Source organism: Rousettus aegyptiacus, unplaced genomic scaffold (assembly GCF_014176215.1).
Source record: "Rousettus aegyptiacus isolate mRouAeg1 unplaced genomic scaffold, mRouAeg1.p scaffold_m13_p_1, whole genome shotgun sequence".
In the NCBI taxonomy this organism is placed as follows: Eukaryota; Metazoa; Chordata; class Mammalia; order Chiroptera; family Pteropodidae; genus Rousettus; species Rousettus aegyptiacus.
In genome coordinates this window covers 59,111,804-59,131,671 of record NW_023416284.1, presented here as the reverse complement: position 1 = coordinate 59,131,671, position 19,868 = coordinate 59,111,804, and the positions used below count along the sequence as shown (strand labels likewise).

Sequence of the window (19,868 nt, the reverse complement as noted above, 5' to 3'; positions counted from 1 at the left end):
TGTGTTTTAATTAGCACAGCAAGGATTCCTTAGTCCTATGGTGCTATAGTATCAATGTATTTTGGATGAGCTGATCTAAAACGTGTCTGAAAGGTCTTCCTATAGCCTTGCTTACTTTATTTATTTGCTTAATGAACTTCACCTTATCTCCTGTTCAAGTGATCATAATTTCAAAATTGATGGTTTCTGAAAGAATAAAATCTTTAACTACCATTATGTTTTATAGTTTCCACAAAATTTAATTTAACAAGAGAAGGTACAGGCAATTGGCAAGAAGTAGCACTTGAAACCCTCACGCACCTATTATATTAGGAAAGTTTATTACAATCCATTTCTGTGTTTTCAGACCTTTATCTGTGCAATCATAATGAATGTTCATTAAGAAGCCCTTTCCTGCCAAAGGGAGATTTTTCCATTCATTGCTGCAAACAGCCACAATACCTTGCAATAGCAATGGACCGAAAATATGTCCAAGAGTCTCTTTCTTGTAATACTTGTTAACAGGAATTATCAAGACCAGATTTCTCACGCCTCTTCCTGCAGTCCACAGTTTGAGATAGTTCTAATGTCCCTAGGTTTTCTATTCTTTGTATTGACCCCTAAATCTTATGTGTAGTTCTGAAAAATGTGTTGGCCTCTCTGTTTGAATATCTAGAAGGCATTTCAAACTCAATATGGCCAAAACAGAACTCTTAAATTTTCTCCCCATACTTGCTCCTTCCTTCTGCTTTTTCTATATCAAATTTAGTCCACTGTGCACCCAATTGCTCAAGACAAAAATCTAAGTTATTCTCGATTCCCGTCTTTCCTTCATTCCCACATCCAATCTACCACCAAGTCCTATGAACTCTCCTTCAAAACACATTCCATATTCACTACTATTCTGTTTTTGCTATTACTATCTTTGTCCAAGCCACCATTATCTTTCATTTGGACTACTGCAGTTGCCTCTTAACTAATTTCCCTGCTTCCAATCCATTTTCACAATGCATCTAGCCAAAATTATCTTTGTAAATTAGATTACATCACTCCCCTCCTTTAAACCTCCAGAGCCTTCTGATAACACTTAAAATTCCAACCCTTCATGCTGGTTTACACAGTTCTGTCTGTTCTGTCTTCTTCCTGAATCCCGCCACCCCCCTTGTCTGCTACCTTGCTGTATTAGTTTTCTAGAGCTGGAGCTGCCATAAAAAAGTACCACAGACTGGTGGCTTAAATAATAGAAACTTATTTTTTCACAATTCTGGAGGCTAGAAGTCCAAAATCAAGGTGTTGGTGGGTTGGTTTCTCCTGAGGCCTCTCTTGGCTTGTAAATGGCTGCCTTTTGTGTCTTCACATGGTCATCTCTCCATAGCTATCTGTATCCCAATCTGCTCTTCTTATGACACCTGTCATATTGGATTAGGGCACACCCTAGTGACCTCATGCTAACCTGATTACTTCATTAAAGACTGCAAATATAGTCACATTCTGAGGTAGTGGGGGTTAGGACTAACATGAATTTGGGGGAGACACAATTTAGCCCATAACACTTGCCTTATTTGTGTAAGCCTCATACTGTCTATCTTTCTGTTCTTTGAACTAGTTAACCTTATTTTCATCTTAAAGCATTTGCCTGGCTCTTGTTGGAACATTCTTCTCCCTGATGGCAACAGGGTTGGTCCTTTCAGTCATTCAGTCATTTCGGTCATCTCAGCCCAAATGTCACATTTCCAGAAAGGCTGTTCCTGACCTCCCAATCTACAATAATCACTCACTTTTTAAGTATTGCATCCCCTGAATTATAGCTCTGCATAGTACCTACCATTATCTAATATGTGTAATAATTTTTATGTTTATTATTTATTGTATTTCTCTCTATATCCTTACCAGATGATACACAGGGGTCTTCTCTCTTCCCTGGTATAGTCCCAGGGCCTACAATAGTGCCAAGTATATTAAAAATCCTGAATAGATGCTCGGTTGAATGACTAGGTAAATGAAAGAAATTATTGGAGAAGGTTGAGAGAAGAGTGGCCTTTAGTGGTTATTATGATGAATACGCAGGGTAGTTTTCTCACTTGGAGGTCTTTAGAAGTAAAGATGAGTCTGCTCACCCTTGAAATGTTACAATAGTTGTCTAGAAGAGGTCACCCCACCTTGTTACTATGCTTTGGCTAAATAGAGTGGGTAGTTTTGCCTTATACAGAAATTTGTTATAGCATTTCTAGAAATTTTGTCTAACTTGCAAAGTTGTCCAGTTGTTCATTCAATAAACATATAGAGAGTCTACTGGGGCCAGATATTTAGTTAGTAGGATACCTTGGGGCACATGGGAACACAAAGAAGGCATATCTAACCCAGCCAGGGCCTGCAGTTGGAGTGGAAACAGAGGTCTGTTAGAAGGCTTCTGAGGCAGCTTAATGCCTACAATGTATGAATTGTGCACTGAACATACAAAATATTTCTCATACTTTAAGGCTGTTTGCCTTTATAAATGGCAGCATGCAGCTTCTCTGAATTCACACAAAATTTTGGGCACCTCAGGCTATCCAGTGCTTATTTTGGACAATATGAACAGCAAATTATGCTTCTCAACTTTCAGGAAAATTAGTTTAAAATTTTAGAAACTTGTCAGTTCCCTAGTTCTCAACATATTAAATTCTGCAGGCCTTTTGGCAGCTGATACCTATTTTCATTCAGTATTTAGTGATAAATCATGTTTTTATTTGTTCTCTGCAGATGCAATGTGAGTTGCTCTTACATGCTCAGTACATGTGTTATATCGTTATTGTCATCAAGGAAATGGACCACTCGAATTAGTACATTGTATGTCAGGAGACAACATCAGCAGAGCTCCTGCCCTGTTTTTCATTTAAAAAGCTAAACGTTGCTTCCAGCCTTCTTTTGGAAGACTGTGTCTTCCTATGACATCTTTATGGAGGAACTTTTAACCATCTAGAACTTTGTTGTTGTGTTCACTCCAGATAATGAGAGGGATCTTTCTCACTTTTATTCAGGGCTGTTTTTATTTCTCCTTTGTACTCTAGCCCCATTAGCTTTCTTTCAGCATTTCTGTCTAACCTTCTTATTCCCACATCCTCCAGATTTGAGCACTGGTTCAGAGATGAGTGTTGGAACATTAACTTCTAAGTCTGAAATATGGAGTATAACATTTGCGCTTTATCTACAGAACTGAGTAATATAATACTTCCTTGGGCACTTTTGGCTTTACAAAGTATTAGTTATAATCTGCTGTTTTCTGTAAGCTGGATAGTCTTAGTGTTATAAATGGCATTTGATCAGCATTCTTATCAACCAAGACAGTTTAAAAAGTCACATCTTGCATATTGTGTAATTTGTGGAATGGTAAGTCAGGATGTATTCCTAGAGAAAGAAAAATCCTTCATTAATGGTTGTTTCTACATCAAAATATAACAAATTTTAGTAATATGGTTTATCGTACTGCTTGTCAGTTTGGTTATATAAGTAAGTGAGTTGCTTTTAGCTGCAGCTAGCAGAAAACTCAATTAAAAATAGGTAAGGAAATTCAAAAGTTCATAAATTAAGAGCTCCAGGCCTCTGAGGTTGATCAATGGATCAACTCGTCAGCTCGTCAATATCATCAAAGACCCAGGTTTTTCAGTTTCCCTGTCCTGCCATCCTTAGTGATGGCTGTGGTCTCAGATCAGCACCTATTCAGACAGGACAATGTCCAAAAGAAGAAGAGAGTATGTTTCTTTCTGTGCCTCCAGAAACCTCTCAACAGACCTCCCTTCGGTGGCCAAAATTATGTCATTTGCACCAGTTCCTGGCAAGAGAGGTGGAATTGCCATAACTGATTTAGCCTAGGAGGTCCCTGAAGGGATATGTTAATGATTAAATGAGATAATCTGTGTAAAATCACTTAACACAATGCTTGGCACTCAAAAAGAGCTTAATAAATTTTACTTGCTATTAATGATGGTAAGTCTGTGGCATTAAAATTATAAAAGAGGACTAGAGTTATGAATTGTTAAGAGGTGAATTCTTAGCTCTTGGTGATACTGATTCTATGTTGAGGAGATGGAGAGAAATAACAGGGATCGTATGCATATAGCAGGCACCTGGAAAGCTCCTCTACAGTGCTAGACTGAAGAACCAATGCTCAAATCCTTAGGGATAGCACAGAGAAGGACTCAGTTGATAGGAAGAGACTGAGATAAATTACTAGCACAGGACTTCAGAGAAAAGAACCAAAGCAGTGCCCGTGTCCAGTCTCAAGTGGGACAAAGTATAAAGAATGATTTAATGCTAAATCCCAAAGCATGTGCCTAGATGGAGCTTCTTAGATCTTCCTTTCTTAGGTCATGGCTGATCCTGAGAATTGAGTAAGGATTAATCCAAAGTTGATGAAACCTACTATACTTTACGTAGATATGAGAAAGTATGTAGAGGTTAGCAGCGAAGCAGGGCCTGACAACATTTGGCCCTGTGGATAGACATTGAGGATGCTCTGTATAGTATAAGTATTCCCACTGTTGGCAGGTAATCAGAAATACCTTGGTTTACTCAAAAAATAAAATAAACCTAAGTATGGAGGTAAATGGGGTAAAAGGTGTCAAATATGTAGTGATAGAAAAAAATCTAACTATGGGTGGTGAGCACACAGTGCAATATATATATGCTTTACTGTAGAATTGTACACTTTAAACTTACTGGATTTCGTTAACCAATGTCACCATAATAAAAAAAAATTAACTAATTAATTAATTTTTTTTAAGTATCGTAAGTTAGTGTTAAGTTGTACTTACGCACATTGTTTTCTAGATATAGTCTTTCCCTACTATATTAGAATCTTTCTGTTCACCTCTGAGGGTTCCTATCCTTCTAGGATTTTTAAATCCACTTATGGGTTTGCCCTATCTTCTCTCCATTCATATACCCAACCTCTGATTTCCGATTGAATTTGGTTAAACATCATCATAGTTTACTCGTGAGTAATCTTTTGGTATGCTTTCAGTAAACTCCATGGAAAGGAGATAGAATTACAGTTAAAGTCGCATTTATGAATGCCAAAAATTGTTTTGAGACTACAACTTTCAGAAATCCAGAGCTGGAAATTACCTCATTTTTAAGCTCTGCCCCCTCATCTTACAGATGTGGAAACAAAGATGCTAAATATCCTGGTTAATTCTTAAAACTTGCCACTAGAAATAAACCAGTAGGTTTAAAAATCCAAGAAATCAATGGGAAAAAATGCAATGGATATTTAATAGTCTGTGGGAAATGTTTCAAGAGTTATTCATGCAACAATTATTATTACAAAAGAGGAAAATGAGCCAGAAGTTTATAAAACTTTTGTACATGTTAACCATTCTATAAATATCATGAGTTCCCAGAATGATTACAGGATTATTGACATGTCCTTGACCCTAACAACTTTTGAAGATTTTAACATATTAAAGAATTTCCAGTTCTATTGACCATTTGTTAAATACAGTAAACCCTTTGCTAAATCGTCTGATAGACTAAGTTTGAACTGTTCACAATCTGAGGATCATTCAGACATCCCTTTTGATTCTAAGGAAGAATTCCAGATGACCCATGAACAGAGATAGATAACTACTATTAACATATTGATTTCTTAGCTTAAATATTACTTCCTCAAAGTGACTTTGTTTGACCCCTGAATCAAGTACCTCTTCTATTTCTCAAAGCATGCTGTTGTTTTCCTTCAAAGCTTTTATTATAATGTATAACTGTTTGTTGACTTGTGTGAATCTTTAACGTCTGTCTCCTTATGGGCACTATACATCGGAGGCCATGTCTATTTTGATGGTAACTGACCACTGCCTAGCATGGTGTCTTGCTCACAAGGATAAGATTAGAATGACCTAAAGAATATTCTTGCTTTGTATTACTTTTTACAAATATACTTTTCTCATTTTAATTTCTATGAGCATGTATAGATTTTTAACTAAAATAAAAAGCAGGATTGCAACTTGTTTTCCTCATTTTAAAATATAACTGTACAACATTTCAGTAAATAACAGATTAAGGAAATTGATGGATCTGAGACCCTAAACTCATTTAAAACATTATTTTATTGGTAACTTCTTAAAAATACCTTAAGAGTATGTGAGCAGTATTTTGAACAAACAACTTGGAAATGAACATTCGAGTTCAACTTTTTCACCTCTAACGAAGGGTCTTTAAAAACACTTTTTAAAAAAATCTGTTTAAATTTGGGGTTTCAGCATTGGTTTTCTGTTGCAATGTAACAGGTTACCATAAACATAGCAACTTTAAAGAGCACCCATTTATTATCTCACAATTTTTGTAGGTCAGAAGCCTGGGCACAGTACACCTGGTTGTTACCTGGGCTGTGTTCTCCTCTGGAGTTTAGGTCCTCTTCCAAGCTCATTCAGGTTGTTGGCAGAATTCAATTTCTTATGATACAGGATGAAGGCCCCAGTTTTTTTTGCTGGCTATCACCTGGGAGTTACTCTCAGTTCCTAGAGGCCACCGTGTCAGCCCCCTCCATAGGCAGTTCCCTACATGTTGTTTACTTTCTTCCATACCAATAGAATATTTCTCTGACTTTATCCACCTCTGACCTTTAAACCTTCTGTGAAAGGCTCACCCAATTAAGTCAGACTCACCTAGGATAATCTCCCCTTTGATTAACTCAACTAATTAGAAATCTTAACTACATCAGCAACATATCTTACCTATGCCATGAAGCATAACCTGACCACAAGAATGATATCTCATTGTATTTACAGGTTCTTCTCACATTCAAAGAGAGATTTTGACTCAAAATATACATCAGGGGGTAGCATTCTTGAGCACCATCTTAGAATTCTGCCTACTATACTTTCCAATGCAGTAGAAACCCTTCTCATCTTTCCAGATTAATCGGATTGGTTTGGAGTCAATATAGTGCCTGGGTATGGAGTATGTCCACATGTCCATATGCTTTATAATCTCACTGTAATTAAAATACAACTGTTTACAAAGATTTTTCCACAAATAACCCCTTCTAATAATCTGATCTAGATATTGGAAAGATGAAGTAGTGGCTTCCCAGATTAATTAACCTTAGTTTGTCTGTGCTTGGGGGAAAAAAAAATTAGAATCTTTAGAAACCAAACCTAAGTTCAGATTGCTGCAATTTGTAGCCTGTCCCTTTATTCTTCCATAATGTCTGAGTCCACATTTTTGTTCAAACAAAGTGAACATAATCTCTTTTTAAGAGATATTGTAGATTCTCACAGTCATTGTAACTTTTATTTTCATTTGACTGCATAGCAGATACCTAATTTATCTTTTTTTTTTTGATACTGAAAATTGTATAAGAAATAAGGTCAAAAACTTCAGAGCAAAGCTCTGTAAGTTCAAATCTCAGCTCTACTGCTATAAGAGCTTGGGCAAGTCAATTACCTTTCCTTGGTTTTCTCATCTATGGGACAGAAATAATGCTTGTACTAGTTTCATCAGATTATGAGGGTTAGATAAGTTAAATATGAGCTCATAGGAGAGCATCTGGCACATAGGAGGAAAATATTGTTTGCTACTATATTGCTAACTAAATTCCTCCTAAGAGTTTTGTCCTAAAATTAGAGTTCAAAAGAGGATTCTAGTATGTTTTTATTTAGGAATTTTTAAGCCTGAGTCATTTAGTATTAAACCTCTTTTTGATCTTTTTTTTTTTCTTTTGTAGTTTTGGTTAGTTTTAGTCATTTAGTCAGCACATGTGGAAAAGTTAAGGAATTAACTGCTGAACATTCTTTGAACATGAACCTAAGGCATCCCACAGTGAAGGGTTGTAAATAATATATAAGCCATCCTTGGTGAACATTCCTAATGTGATTTGTGTGTAATGTTCATTTTACTTAGCATTTTAATCACATTGCACCTTAGAATTCTAAGACCCTCACATACAAAAATGTCATCCATCTCTGATAGGAAGAGATAATGGAATCCAAAGTCACCTTGGCATAGGATCTCGTAATACCCAGTGGACTTAAATGTACAGAGTTGGAAAACAGAAGGCGTGTGCTCCAATTCTGATGAGGCTGTGCTTCATGATGAGACCTCAGGAGAATCATAATCACACAGTGCAGTGAACATGGACATGGGCATGAATTCAGGAGGCTTAACTCAGCAAGTCAGTCAACCTCCCTTAGTCTCAGTTCACCCATGTAAAATACGTATACTGATGCCTACTCTTCTTACTTTTTGGAGTTACTGTCAGCATCACAACAAATTTTTCATCTTATGGTCATTATTTTTCATAAGGTAAACCTGCCCCATTAGATTGTTAATTTCCCACAGACAAGGACTGTGGTTTCATGTTTATTATTATTGTTATTATTATTTGTGGCCTGATTTAAAAATATATATATTTGGAATCCACTAAATGTTTATCAAACTAAAATGTGGATCAAATAAGAAAATACATGTGAAAGCACGATATGGACATTAAGTACTGTTAAAAATTCAGCCAAATGTACTACTCCAAGTGGCCACAGGACCAAAAATATGCTGATTAACACAAAACATTAAGGTGGCGCAAACAAATGAAATGTGAGAGCCTTTTGAGTTTGACCAGGACGACACAGTGTAACTTTGATGCACCATCAAGTTCCAAGCCAGCTACCTTTTCACATGCAAGAGCTGTCACATCAGCCTTTTGCATGGCTTTCTCAGCATGATCTGTATGTCATACTTAACATTAAAAGGCAAAACAAAATCAGCAACAAGTTGAGAAAATGAAAACATCTCCAACTACCAACTACCAATGAAGCTAGGCTGCTGCAATTCATTTTTTTAGTGCTAGATAAGAGTATGAATAGGATGACAGTGTAATTTTAAAGCTCCTATAAACACGATAAGTTAAAAGGGACTCAGAACACTTAAATGAGCATTGAAAGCCTAGTGGTGATGATGGTGATAGCACAGCTCTCACCGCAGGGCCGAACAGTAGGTGATTGAGACATATCGTTTGCAGGCAGGCCACTGCGATGGCCCGTATTTGTAGTCATAACATCTGGCAGCTAATTGAGCAGGAGCGGCTAGAGAAAAGCAGCTTGGTACACAGAGGTTGATGCAGATTTTTAATGGTGTCGCTGCACAGAATTGCTCAACAGGCCTCACAACAACATTCATGGCAACCAAAGTGAATGTGTGAAACATTCAAAGTGAACGATATGTTTAAAATACGCAACAAAATCAACTTTGGACAGGGCCAACTGGAAAATATTGATATCTAAATAGAATATTAAACTAATTACGGTGCTATTGCAAGCTATTATGAATAAAAACATATAAGGTTTTATGTTTGTTTTTGTATTTTGTATTTGGGGGAGATTTTGCAAGAAGAACAAGAGAGTTGGTATCAAAAGAGTTTTATTTAATGCTGAAAATGGTACATTTTTATCTTTTAATTCTTTTTGAAAGGTAAGCAGAATCCAAACCAAGCACTGAATTAATTTAGATTAAAATAATAGTGATCTCAGCAACTACTAGTTTTGAGCACAATGTGCCAAGCACTAAATTAGGTGTTTTTTGTATATTAGCTTATTTGTTACTTGCATACTCCCTGTTAGAAAACGTTATCCCATTTTCAGATTAGGAAACTGAGGCTCAGAGAGGTAAACTCGTCCTAACTTACACAGCTAATAAATAACATAGGCTGTATTGAAATCCCCGGTTCTTTCTCATCACCATGAGAACTCAAAAGGAGGGAAATAAGAAGACAAGATGACAATGTAAACATGATAGGACAAATAATGGAACAAAAATGAAAGCCATAAAAGAAGATAAGAAGAGAGTAGGTTAGAAAAGGTAAGAAAAGGAGACCAGCATTGAGAAAGAGAGGGAATTCTTTAGACTGAATCCTTTAAAGTGGCAATGTCTTTATTGGTAACTATAATTATTCTGTTTCATCTCGCTGACACTCTTTTGAGTCCTATGGGACATCTTACTAGACAGGCCCACTTCCCACCCTATATAGTACTTCCAGGGGCTATTTCAAAGCAGAGATTATACAAGAAATCTACCGCATAGCCTGACAGCTTCCAGGATCTGGAAGGAATCAAATTGGATTGATTTAAATTTAAATCTGTCCTCAGTGTTTGTGCTCTAACTTTACATGGGCTTTGTAGAAAAGACTAATTTTAATACACTGAAAAGCAGATGACATCTGTCATGGGATGGTAAAACACAAGAAACTTGTCCAAATTAAAAAAAAAAAAAAAACAGCTTTCTCTCGTGGGTTAGTTTCATAGCACAAGTATTTGTCACTAGGTGCACACAAGCTGGTATTCATCAAAATAATAAAAATTGTATCTAAGGTTTATTGAGCAATTACTATGTGCTAAGTGCTTTAAAATGTATTTAATGGTCAAGAGGAGTTTAGTACTGTTTATGATGACTAACCATTCATTTTAATAACGTAAAAACTGAGGCTCAGAACATTAAACAAACCTAGGTCACTCCGCCAATAAGTAGCAGAGCTAGGATTTGAATCCCAGGCTCTTGATCAGTACATTATACAGTTTTTTCCAGTGGAGTAACCATGAATGTATCACCCCCAAAACTATATTTTTTGATTATAGTACTCCAGGAAAAAAAAGGGGGTGCGGAGGGAGGGAAGAAGAAAAGGAAAAGATAATTACCTCAAAAACTAGACCAGCTCTTGAAAAGAAAGATATGGGTTGAGTGATTGGGAGTATTGGTGGTCTGAACCCACTGTGGCAGAGAAAAAATCTGTAGCAAAGGGTGGGAGGAAAAAAGATGGGGCAAAAAAAAATAGAAATATAAAGTAAAAAGATGAAACGATGCATGTAGAGTAAAAAGGGAAGAAAGGTCTTGTAAATCTTTAGAATAGAGTATGAAAATTATATAGTTAATTTTTAAATAAATTAATGTCATTTCTCTAACTTACCCTATTTATTTCTAATTTCATTGGCTAAACTGACCCGTTCAACTCAGCCTTTGGAATTAATACTGTTTGTTCTGACGGTGTCTCAGTGAAAGGTGGGTGTGTTATTTGGTCTTTTTTTTTTTTTCCTCTTGCAAGCTATTTAAGTCAACATTAACCATGGCTATGTAACCACAGAAAGGGCAGTTTCTTGAAGGCTCATGGTTTGGATCTTCTCCTTCAAAAATTCCCACTTCTATCTATAGTTATGTTTAGTGTTTTACCTGCCAGAATCGTAGGCTTGCTGTGGGTCCATGTGTCAGGGCAACACTGGGCCTTGTTTGCAGCCGAGTTTGTCTGCTGCATGAAACCCTGGTGCCAACAGTATGTGGTTCTCAATGGACGACCTCCAGTTTAGCCTCTCGTTTCTTCTCCAGAAATTTCCCAGCGGTTAGCATTGCCGACTTGATGCCATATGGTCATACAAATCTCAAAACTGTTTACTTGATGCTTAAAATTTTTTTTGAACTTGTGTTGATGCTTAAAATGTTTTTTTAACTTGTGTTTCCCCTTCATTCTGAAAGTAATGGAGTGTCATTGGTGTTTGTGGTATAGACCTATCTTGATGACTTTGTTTATATAGATGTGACTGAATATTTTTTTTAAAGTACTACTGCCTTTGCACAAAAGCCAGTTTTTTCATGTCAGTGCAGCTGTTTTAACTTTTAAGAAACCACAAGCATTTTATCCTCTAAAACTTTAATTCGAAAGATGTAGGACTTTTAAAGAAATACAATGTTTCTGAAACTTCTGTTCTCTTTAAACTCTTAAAGAGTTGAATAAAGTTCCTGAGTTAAGTTAGTTATAAACTTTTATACCAAAATACATGTTATTGCTGAATATCTAGTAATCTTTGAAATGTCGTTATAACAGAAGCAGTAGCATTCATAATAAAAACTAAAAGGTAATAGTAGCTCAGTTCTCACGATCGCTCTCTAAGCTGAATGAATTTTCCATGGACACAGAGGCAGATGCCAGAAACAGTTGTGTTTTCCTGGGTTCGCTGCAGCCCAACTAGTCATAGTAAATGGTATTTTGCTTATTTTTTATGCTATACCAATGATTTCTACTTCCTGTTACATAGGAAAACCTACTGTTAAAAGAAGTCGCTAGATGTATTTATTACAACGTTAAGACCATTTTATCCATGGAAATAATTTTTTATTGTTCTGAGTCACTCTGGTTTGTGGAATTTTTACATGAGTTCCAGGACAAGGATGAGATGATATATTTATTTTCTTTTGTATCCTCTCTCATATGTTTTTTGACTGTATGAATGTCAAACTTGTTGTCAAAGTATTTTCATATTTTATTACTTTAGAAGTTACTCTACTATATTTGTGTCTCTTAAACTCTTCATTGACAATTCACTATGTGAACCGGGCATTATTTTGGCAGCACTACTTGCTTTTCTCAGTGTCATGTGATCTCAGTTTTGCCCTTAGTCCCAATTCATGTCTTCTCTATGTATGTCTTTACCATGTTAAAGTTTATACAAACCTTTAGAAATATTTAAATCATTTCGTTGAGCTGCTGGAAAGACTTGCATTAAATTGTGAACTCTAAAGAGCATTTGCTATGTGTTAAATTTTTTTCTTGTATTAAACATCCTTAGAAGTATTCCCTAGTTCAGCCCAGAATATCTCTTCTGCTTGAGACTACAGCCTGGAATCATAGAAAGTCCCTGAAATTTATTTTCAAATATTCTTTAGTTTTATTATACTTATTGTATTTGTTAATCTCCTCTAGGGATCTAGGTTAAATTTAAATAACAGTTCAAATATACAGAGAAGGCTTAGATATTCTAACATTTCAGAAAATATCTGCATAGAAAACAATGACTGTCCTTTCGAGTGATTTTAAGGTACTGGTTATTGTCATTGATATTCCTCCCACGTCTTACTCTGAGTGTGTGTAATTCTGACTGACTTAATGTTCAAAATTAAATCTTGTGCTTTCTGGCAAGGCTAGGAGGATTGGGTGTTCTGCCTCCCATCTTTCTTGACTCATGCGCCCTAACTAGTCACTCTCCAACAGTGTCCTAACTAGTCAGCCTCCAACAGAAAAAGGGACTATAACGTTGACTTGAGCTTAGACTAGAGGGAACTAAAGGGAGAATTTCTAATAGGTAATTTTTTCTCTTGCAAATGATTATGACTAGTTCAGACTATACTACATATATTCATATATTCACAAGGGTGTGTGTGTGTGTGTGCACGCGCGCATGCATGTTTGCACATGGGGGCATGATTCAATGTTCAGAAGTTTTAGATGACTCATTTTCTTGTTAGAAAATGGTAGGCTATTAATCTGAATCATTTTCAACAGGTTGGCATGATAAAAGAAGCATTAGAAAAACTTCAGCTCAGTATAGTAGAGATGAAAGATGAAAATGCAACCTTAGACGGTGGAGACGTCTTATTCACAGGTACAGTTGTATTTACTTTTTGCGATACAAAAATATTTCTAATATCTGGCTTATATTCTCTTGTTTTATTATAGATTTTTTTAATTACCAAAGCAAAAATGCTAAATGCGGAGAATTTGGAAAATACAGAAAAGCACAGAAGAAAAAAAAGCAAAAAATGAACTTTCATTCAAAGATAAACATTTCAATATTTGGGTGTATGTCCTTTGGGTGTATGCATATATTTACATATATTTTACAAGAACATAATCGGTATGTACATATCGTTCCATAGATTTTGTCTACTAGTTCTTCTGTAATGTGAGTTTATGGGTTTTGCATTGTGTGGCAGTATATCTGATTTGCATTTAAAAGATTCTTAATTCAAGATATTTCATTTACAGTAATTTTCATTCCAACTGGCAAGATGAATTTAAATAACTATCAATGAAAATTAACTTGGCTTAAAGCAGATGAATAATAGCAAAAGTCAACAAATATGAATACCTAATATTATTATTGGTCTAACTGGAATCAATTTTTACAGTAGGTTTAATACAGTTACTCAAGAAACACTAATTTCAGCATTTAACCTTTTTAACTCTTTATGATCATATGATGTTTTGTAACATCATGTGTTAAAATCTGGATCCCAAGATTCATTCTAGTTGTACCGATAAGCAAGACAATCAATAATAATTTTTAATTTATAGTGAGAGTTCATTTTACCTTATATATCAGAGAATTAATGCCTGTTTCACAGATGTAGCCTTAACAGCAGAGGCTGATCCCCAGAGATATTGGAGTGTAGCCCCAGGTGGCCCATTGAAAGCATGAAGCTTTATGGAAGTTTAATATTTTAGCCAATGTGAATTTTTTATTGAATCCTATGTATATAGACAAAACATAGCCATCTTCTTTTTAAAATAAAAATAATGTTTTGCTTTACTTACATTTTGATATAATGTTCCTGGAGGATTTATCCTGTGACATTTGGGTGTCACGTACCTATGGGTGGGATCACTGTGTTGCTGAGCTCCAGGGGGCACCATTCTTATTATAGGTTTGTGAACAGTACCCTGGGGTTGTATACTGCACAACTTGAGCTACCACTGTCAGTGGCAAAGGCCCTGCCTCTGGAGTTTGGTGTGCATACCCATGGAGCCTAAAGAACACAGAACAAGCAGCCAAAGGGGCCAACGCTTCATTCTCGACTCCGGATGTGTCCAAGCAGACTTGGGCATTCTTTGAATCTGCCTAGTAAGTTCCCCTTAGAATATTCATTGATGGCACTTTCATTCTTTTTGGCAGAGCAGAATGACAGCGTGTTTCTTTTAGAAAATAAGCTTTTGTGGAAAGCTAGATGTGTAAATCACATTTCCTAACAATAAAACTCCTTTTTGCCAGAATGTAGCCATTTAATAAATTACTTTTAAACAAGTACTGATAATATTAGAACTATGGTTTAAAACAAGCTGTATTCACAGCCATTTAGTTATCTTAACAGATGAGCTGAACAGATTCCCTAAAATCTTATCTGTGTTATGGCGTAGCTTATACCAGGAACCTCTTCCATTGGTCAAAGGTCTTTCCACAGCATCTCAAGCCTAATGTTTTTGCTCCAACTTCTAAGTAGGTACTCAGCATTGAGGCTTGCCTTTGACACTATCTGTAAACTTTTTGGGGGGTATATTTAATATGTAAGTTAGTATCTTAGAAGTTATTTTATTCAAAGCTGAGATCATATTGGGATATTAAGAGCTTCATCTGCTTAACATCTCATTTGCACCTAATATCTAGTCCGGCATTCTGTTTCCTACTTCTCAATTTTTTTCCTTTTAAAAAATTGTGGTAAAATACATATAACATAAAATTTGTCATTTTAACTATTTTGAAGTGTACAATTCAAGTGGCATCAATTACATTCACAATATTGCACAACCATCGTCACTCGATTTTTGAATTAGGCAGAGCGGGGTAAGAAACAGAATCTGTAGTACTTTCACGTGTTCTGTGTCCTTTTCCTGCTGTAACTCAGCTTCATTAATTATTGATGAGGAAATGGACAGAAGGAGAGCAGCTTTCCAACTCCAGTTCCGCTGGGAAATCTATTGGGTGAACGGCTAGCTACTGGCAGAAATTGTTTTAATCCTATTTCTCTTAGACACCATCAGTTTATCTCGACTTATATTTATTTTTGTGAAATATGGAGCATATAAGAAAGAGTTATAAAATGTTTATGTACAGTTTAAAGACCAATAATAAAGTGAACGCCTGGGTGCCTACCACCTGACTTAAGGAATAGAACATTGCTAGGACCACAGAAGCCCAATCTCAACCTCTCTCTCCTCCCAGCCTGAGATAACCACTGTTCTGAGTTTTGTGTTAATCACTGTTTTGTCTTTCTTGGGGTCTCACCTCAATGTACATATTCTTAAATTATGTGTTGTTTAGTTTGACTTCTAATAGCTTTATGCGATTAAAGTCACACTGCATTGTCTTGTGAGATTTTTCTGCTTTTGATCAAGTTTGGTGCATGTAGCTATAGTTCATCAATTTTCATTCTTGTGTGGTATTTTGTGGTAAGAATAGGCCATGATGTACATATTCATTTTCCTGTTAATGTATATCTGAGTGTTTTTCGGTTTTTGTCTGTATCTTCAATGTTGCTATGTACATTCTCATGTGTGTCTCCTGGAGACATGTATAAGAGTTTCTTTAAAAAGCTAGAAATGGAATTTCAGGTGAAAAACTTTTCCTTTGCTTCAATGAGATGACGATATAATTTTCTCCTTTAATCTATTGATGTGGTTAATAACATTAATTGATTTTCTGATATTTGACCAGTCTTGCATCCCCGGGAGGAAGACAAACTTCATCGTAGTATATTCTCTTTTTACTAAAGTGTTGGATTTAGTTCGCTGATATTTTGTTTAAAACTTTTGTTTCTGTGGCCTGTAATTTTTCTTTCTTGTTATTCTTGCTTGGCTTGGGTAAAAGAGTTATATGAACCTCATAAAATGTATTAGGGAATATTGCCTATATTTCTATTCTCTAGAGTCAGTACTATTTGAATTGTGTGTTCCTTGACCTTTGATAGAACTTACCTATAAACAGACCTTTGTGGGCTGGTGCTTGCTTTGCGGGAAGATTTAAACACTTTGTTTCTTCAATGATTATGTGATTATTGAGGTTTTCTGAGTGAGTTTGGTGAGTTGTTTTCTAAAATTTTATCTATTTTATCTAAGTTTTCAAATATTGGGTACGAAATTAATCATATGTTCTAAAAATGTTTTAAGCTTTACAGCAACTATAGATATGTCCCCTTTTTATTCATAATGTTTATTTGTGCCTTCTCTTTTTTTCTTGCCAAAGATCTGTCAAATTTTTAAATCTTTTCAAAGATTGAACTTTTGGCTTTGTTGAACCCTCTTTTGTGTGTTTCCTTTCCTCTTTCTGTTTCTACCTTTATTTCTTTCCTTCAGATTTCTTTGCTTTTAATTCTGTTCTTTTTTCTTACTTTTCAAGTTGGAGTTTTGTGTCTTTAATCTTGAGCCTTTCCATCTCTTAAAGCTATGTGACTTTTCCCCAAGTTCTGCTTTAGCTGAATCCTTCATGTTTTGAGATGAATAGTTTTGTTATTACTTCTAAATGTTTTCTGATTTTCATTATGATTTATTCTTCCACTCGTTAGTTGATGATAATTTAAAAAAAAAAAACATATTGGTTATTACTTTAAGTTGCTGGGACAAAGACTCAAACATGTAACCTATCTTTCTTTTATGAATTCTGTTTCAAGTAGACCAAATACTTGATTGAGGAAAGCTTTTCTTTTTAGAAGTCTAGCCTGTAAATGTAGATCACTAATAAAATAATGGATCAGTGTTCATCAAAGGCTGTTAATGATGGGGAACTTCATATAATAGAGCAATCAGGCTGATACCACCTGAACACACTGATCATTCTAGCATCACTAAAACTGACAGTCAGTCATGAGCTTCATGATGTGGCGTAATAGAAGCATAACCCCACCACTGAAGTACTCCTATCAAAAAAAAAAAAAAATTAACAAGAATCTCATTAAGCATCCACATGAAACTCTGTTTACCAAAAATATAAAGCATAAAGGAACACTCTAATGTTAGATGATACACAAGGAAGCAATCCGCCAAATGCAGAATGCAGGATAGTCAATAGGACAAATGATTGGTTTCTCCTATAAGGAATGAGATGAGGAAGGAAAAGAAATTAGCATAGAAGAATATAATAAGAGGCATAACAACCAAAACAAAAATTTTTAGTATTTTGGGAAGGCCCTTTAGGGGATCTAGCCCATCATACTGCCAGAAACAGAAGTCCAACTTACTTTTAAAAGAAAATGCAGTTTCCTTTTCTTTGTACTTTTCTATCTCCCTTTAGTCTTTGCAGATGGAAATAGTGTACAAGCCCCATTATAAATTTGTTAAAATTTGCATAATGCATTAAATGTTTTTCTTAAAAATCATGTATAGGTCTAATTTATAGATCTGTTTTATTAAGGAGATTTAATTTTTTAAAATCGTAGCTGACAATTTAAGTGAGTCAACTTTTATTTGATAAAAGACGTTTTCTTAACTTAAGCCTTAATTTGCACATAGTGAATTTTCTTAAGGGACAACACAGTCATACCATTACCAAAAAAAAAGTCAATTTGCTACCAAAGATTTCTGTGTCTACCAAAAACATGAGCCATTAGAATTTATCATAACATCATTTGACATATGTCATTTACTCCTTTTATAAGTATGACATAAAGATTAAAGTAGTAACATTTGTAAAATCTATCAAGCAGTTTTTTCTACATGGCTACTCTTCTACTTTACCCTACTGTTTTGGGGCAAAATATGCTGATTTACCTTGGAAGATTTTTCCCCTCCTTTCATGTAGAATTATTTTCCAAAGAATTAACGGAGAATAAGAATCCCCACGTTTATGTTTTGCCAAACTCTCTCTACTCTAAATTGTTTGTTTGCCTATAACTAGGAGACCATTTTTATTTAGTGTTTTGTCTTCTAAGAAGGAAAATCGCAGCATTTCAGAAAAGACAAATTAGAAGAAAGTTCTGTCTTCCTAAACTTTAATATTTAATCTTTTGGTTTGAAATACATAGATGTATAGTTTTAAAGACAGCTCAGAGTCATACCTGAAACTCAATCAGCAGGAAACTCACTTTACTAGGTGATTTCTTCAGCCCTTATATCATCATTATAAGAAAAGGAATCCAACTTTATCAAGAATGTCTAGTGTCGTTCTTTTAGGGGAAAAAAGGAAGCACTGCTAACTTGTCATTGCTATTACTTAATTTCTGATCACAGATTATTAATATATTTAATTCTATTATTTCCTAAATAAAAACTTTATTCTCTTATTGTGGTAAAATACACATAACATAAAATTTTTCAAGTGCACAGTTCAGAGGCATTAACTATATTCACATTGTTGTACAACCACCATCACCCATCTCCTGCACCGTTTCACCTTCCCAAATTAAAACTTCATACCCATTGAACAGTGACACCAGTTCCCCTTCCCCTCAGCCCTTGGCAGCTACCTTTCCACTTTCCACCTTTATGAATTTGAAAAGTTTATTTCTAAGGGCAATAGTTTGAAATCGGATTTATGTAAAGAAAGCAGCGGTCAGAGTATGAATGCACCTGCCTTCTGTGGTAGAAAAGAACTGTGCAATGCTTTAAGGTTGTTATTTATTGATAAATAAATAGTGTGCCACCACTGGTACCACCCACTCACTATGTTTCATGACATTTATTATAGGCAGAGAATTTTTTGTGGGCCTTTCCAAAAGGACAAATCAACGAGGTGCTGAAATCTTGGCTGACACTTTTAAGGTAGGTAAAAGAAAATTTACGCCTGGCACAGAATAATTACTTAATAAATATTCATAGATTCATTAAATCGATAGGTCATGAATAATAGTATTTACATGTAACTGGCTTTGCAAAATAATTCCTAATATTTGTATGTTTACTAGAATTTTAGAAGTTATCAAATTCAAATTTCTCAATAAATAGGTATTATGGGCTACCCAGCAGCACCAAAGTTATCATGGATCTCTGCTTTCTCCCAGTGTATAATCATAAAAGCAGATGTTAATGGCACAATTGATGACTTAAAAAAAAATCCAGAAACCGAATTGATCCAAACATGAAATGTGGATTTTTTCAGACTGGAATCAAGGATCACCTGTTCTTGGGTGCCTACCATGAGCTAGAAACTGTTCCAGGTGTTGCCGTACATCCTTTCAGGTTCTCTTTACTCTATTGCTCATTAATAGGTGGCTCACCAGACTGCTTAGGAATTGCTAGAACCCCCATGAAGCTCTGTTACCCCATGAAGGTGTGAGGCTGTAGTTTGCACAGGATATTCAGGCACATCCTTCTGCAGTAGCCCATTGTAAGCCCAACTAGCAAAGCTGTTAACACACACACACCTGGAAGAAGGCTGTGTACTTCCTTC

General features: G+C 35.4%; 1 protein-coding gene across 1 annotated transcript in view; it reads left to right on the top strand.

Annotated features, from left to right (window-relative positions):
* The window catches only part of DDAH1 (dimethylarginine dimethylaminohydrolase 1), a 124,200-nt gene that overhangs the window by 73,238 nt on the left and 31,094 nt on the right, over positions 1 to 19,868 (top strand). The window contains exons 2-3 of the mRNA XM_016146039.2: positions 13,277 to 13,376; positions 19,167 to 19,240. Of these exons, the coding sequence (XP_016001525.1) occupies positions 13,277 to 13,376; positions 19,167 to 19,240 (174 nt within the window). The remainder of the gene's footprint in view (positions 1 to 13,276; positions 13,377 to 19,166; positions 19,241 to 19,868) is intronic.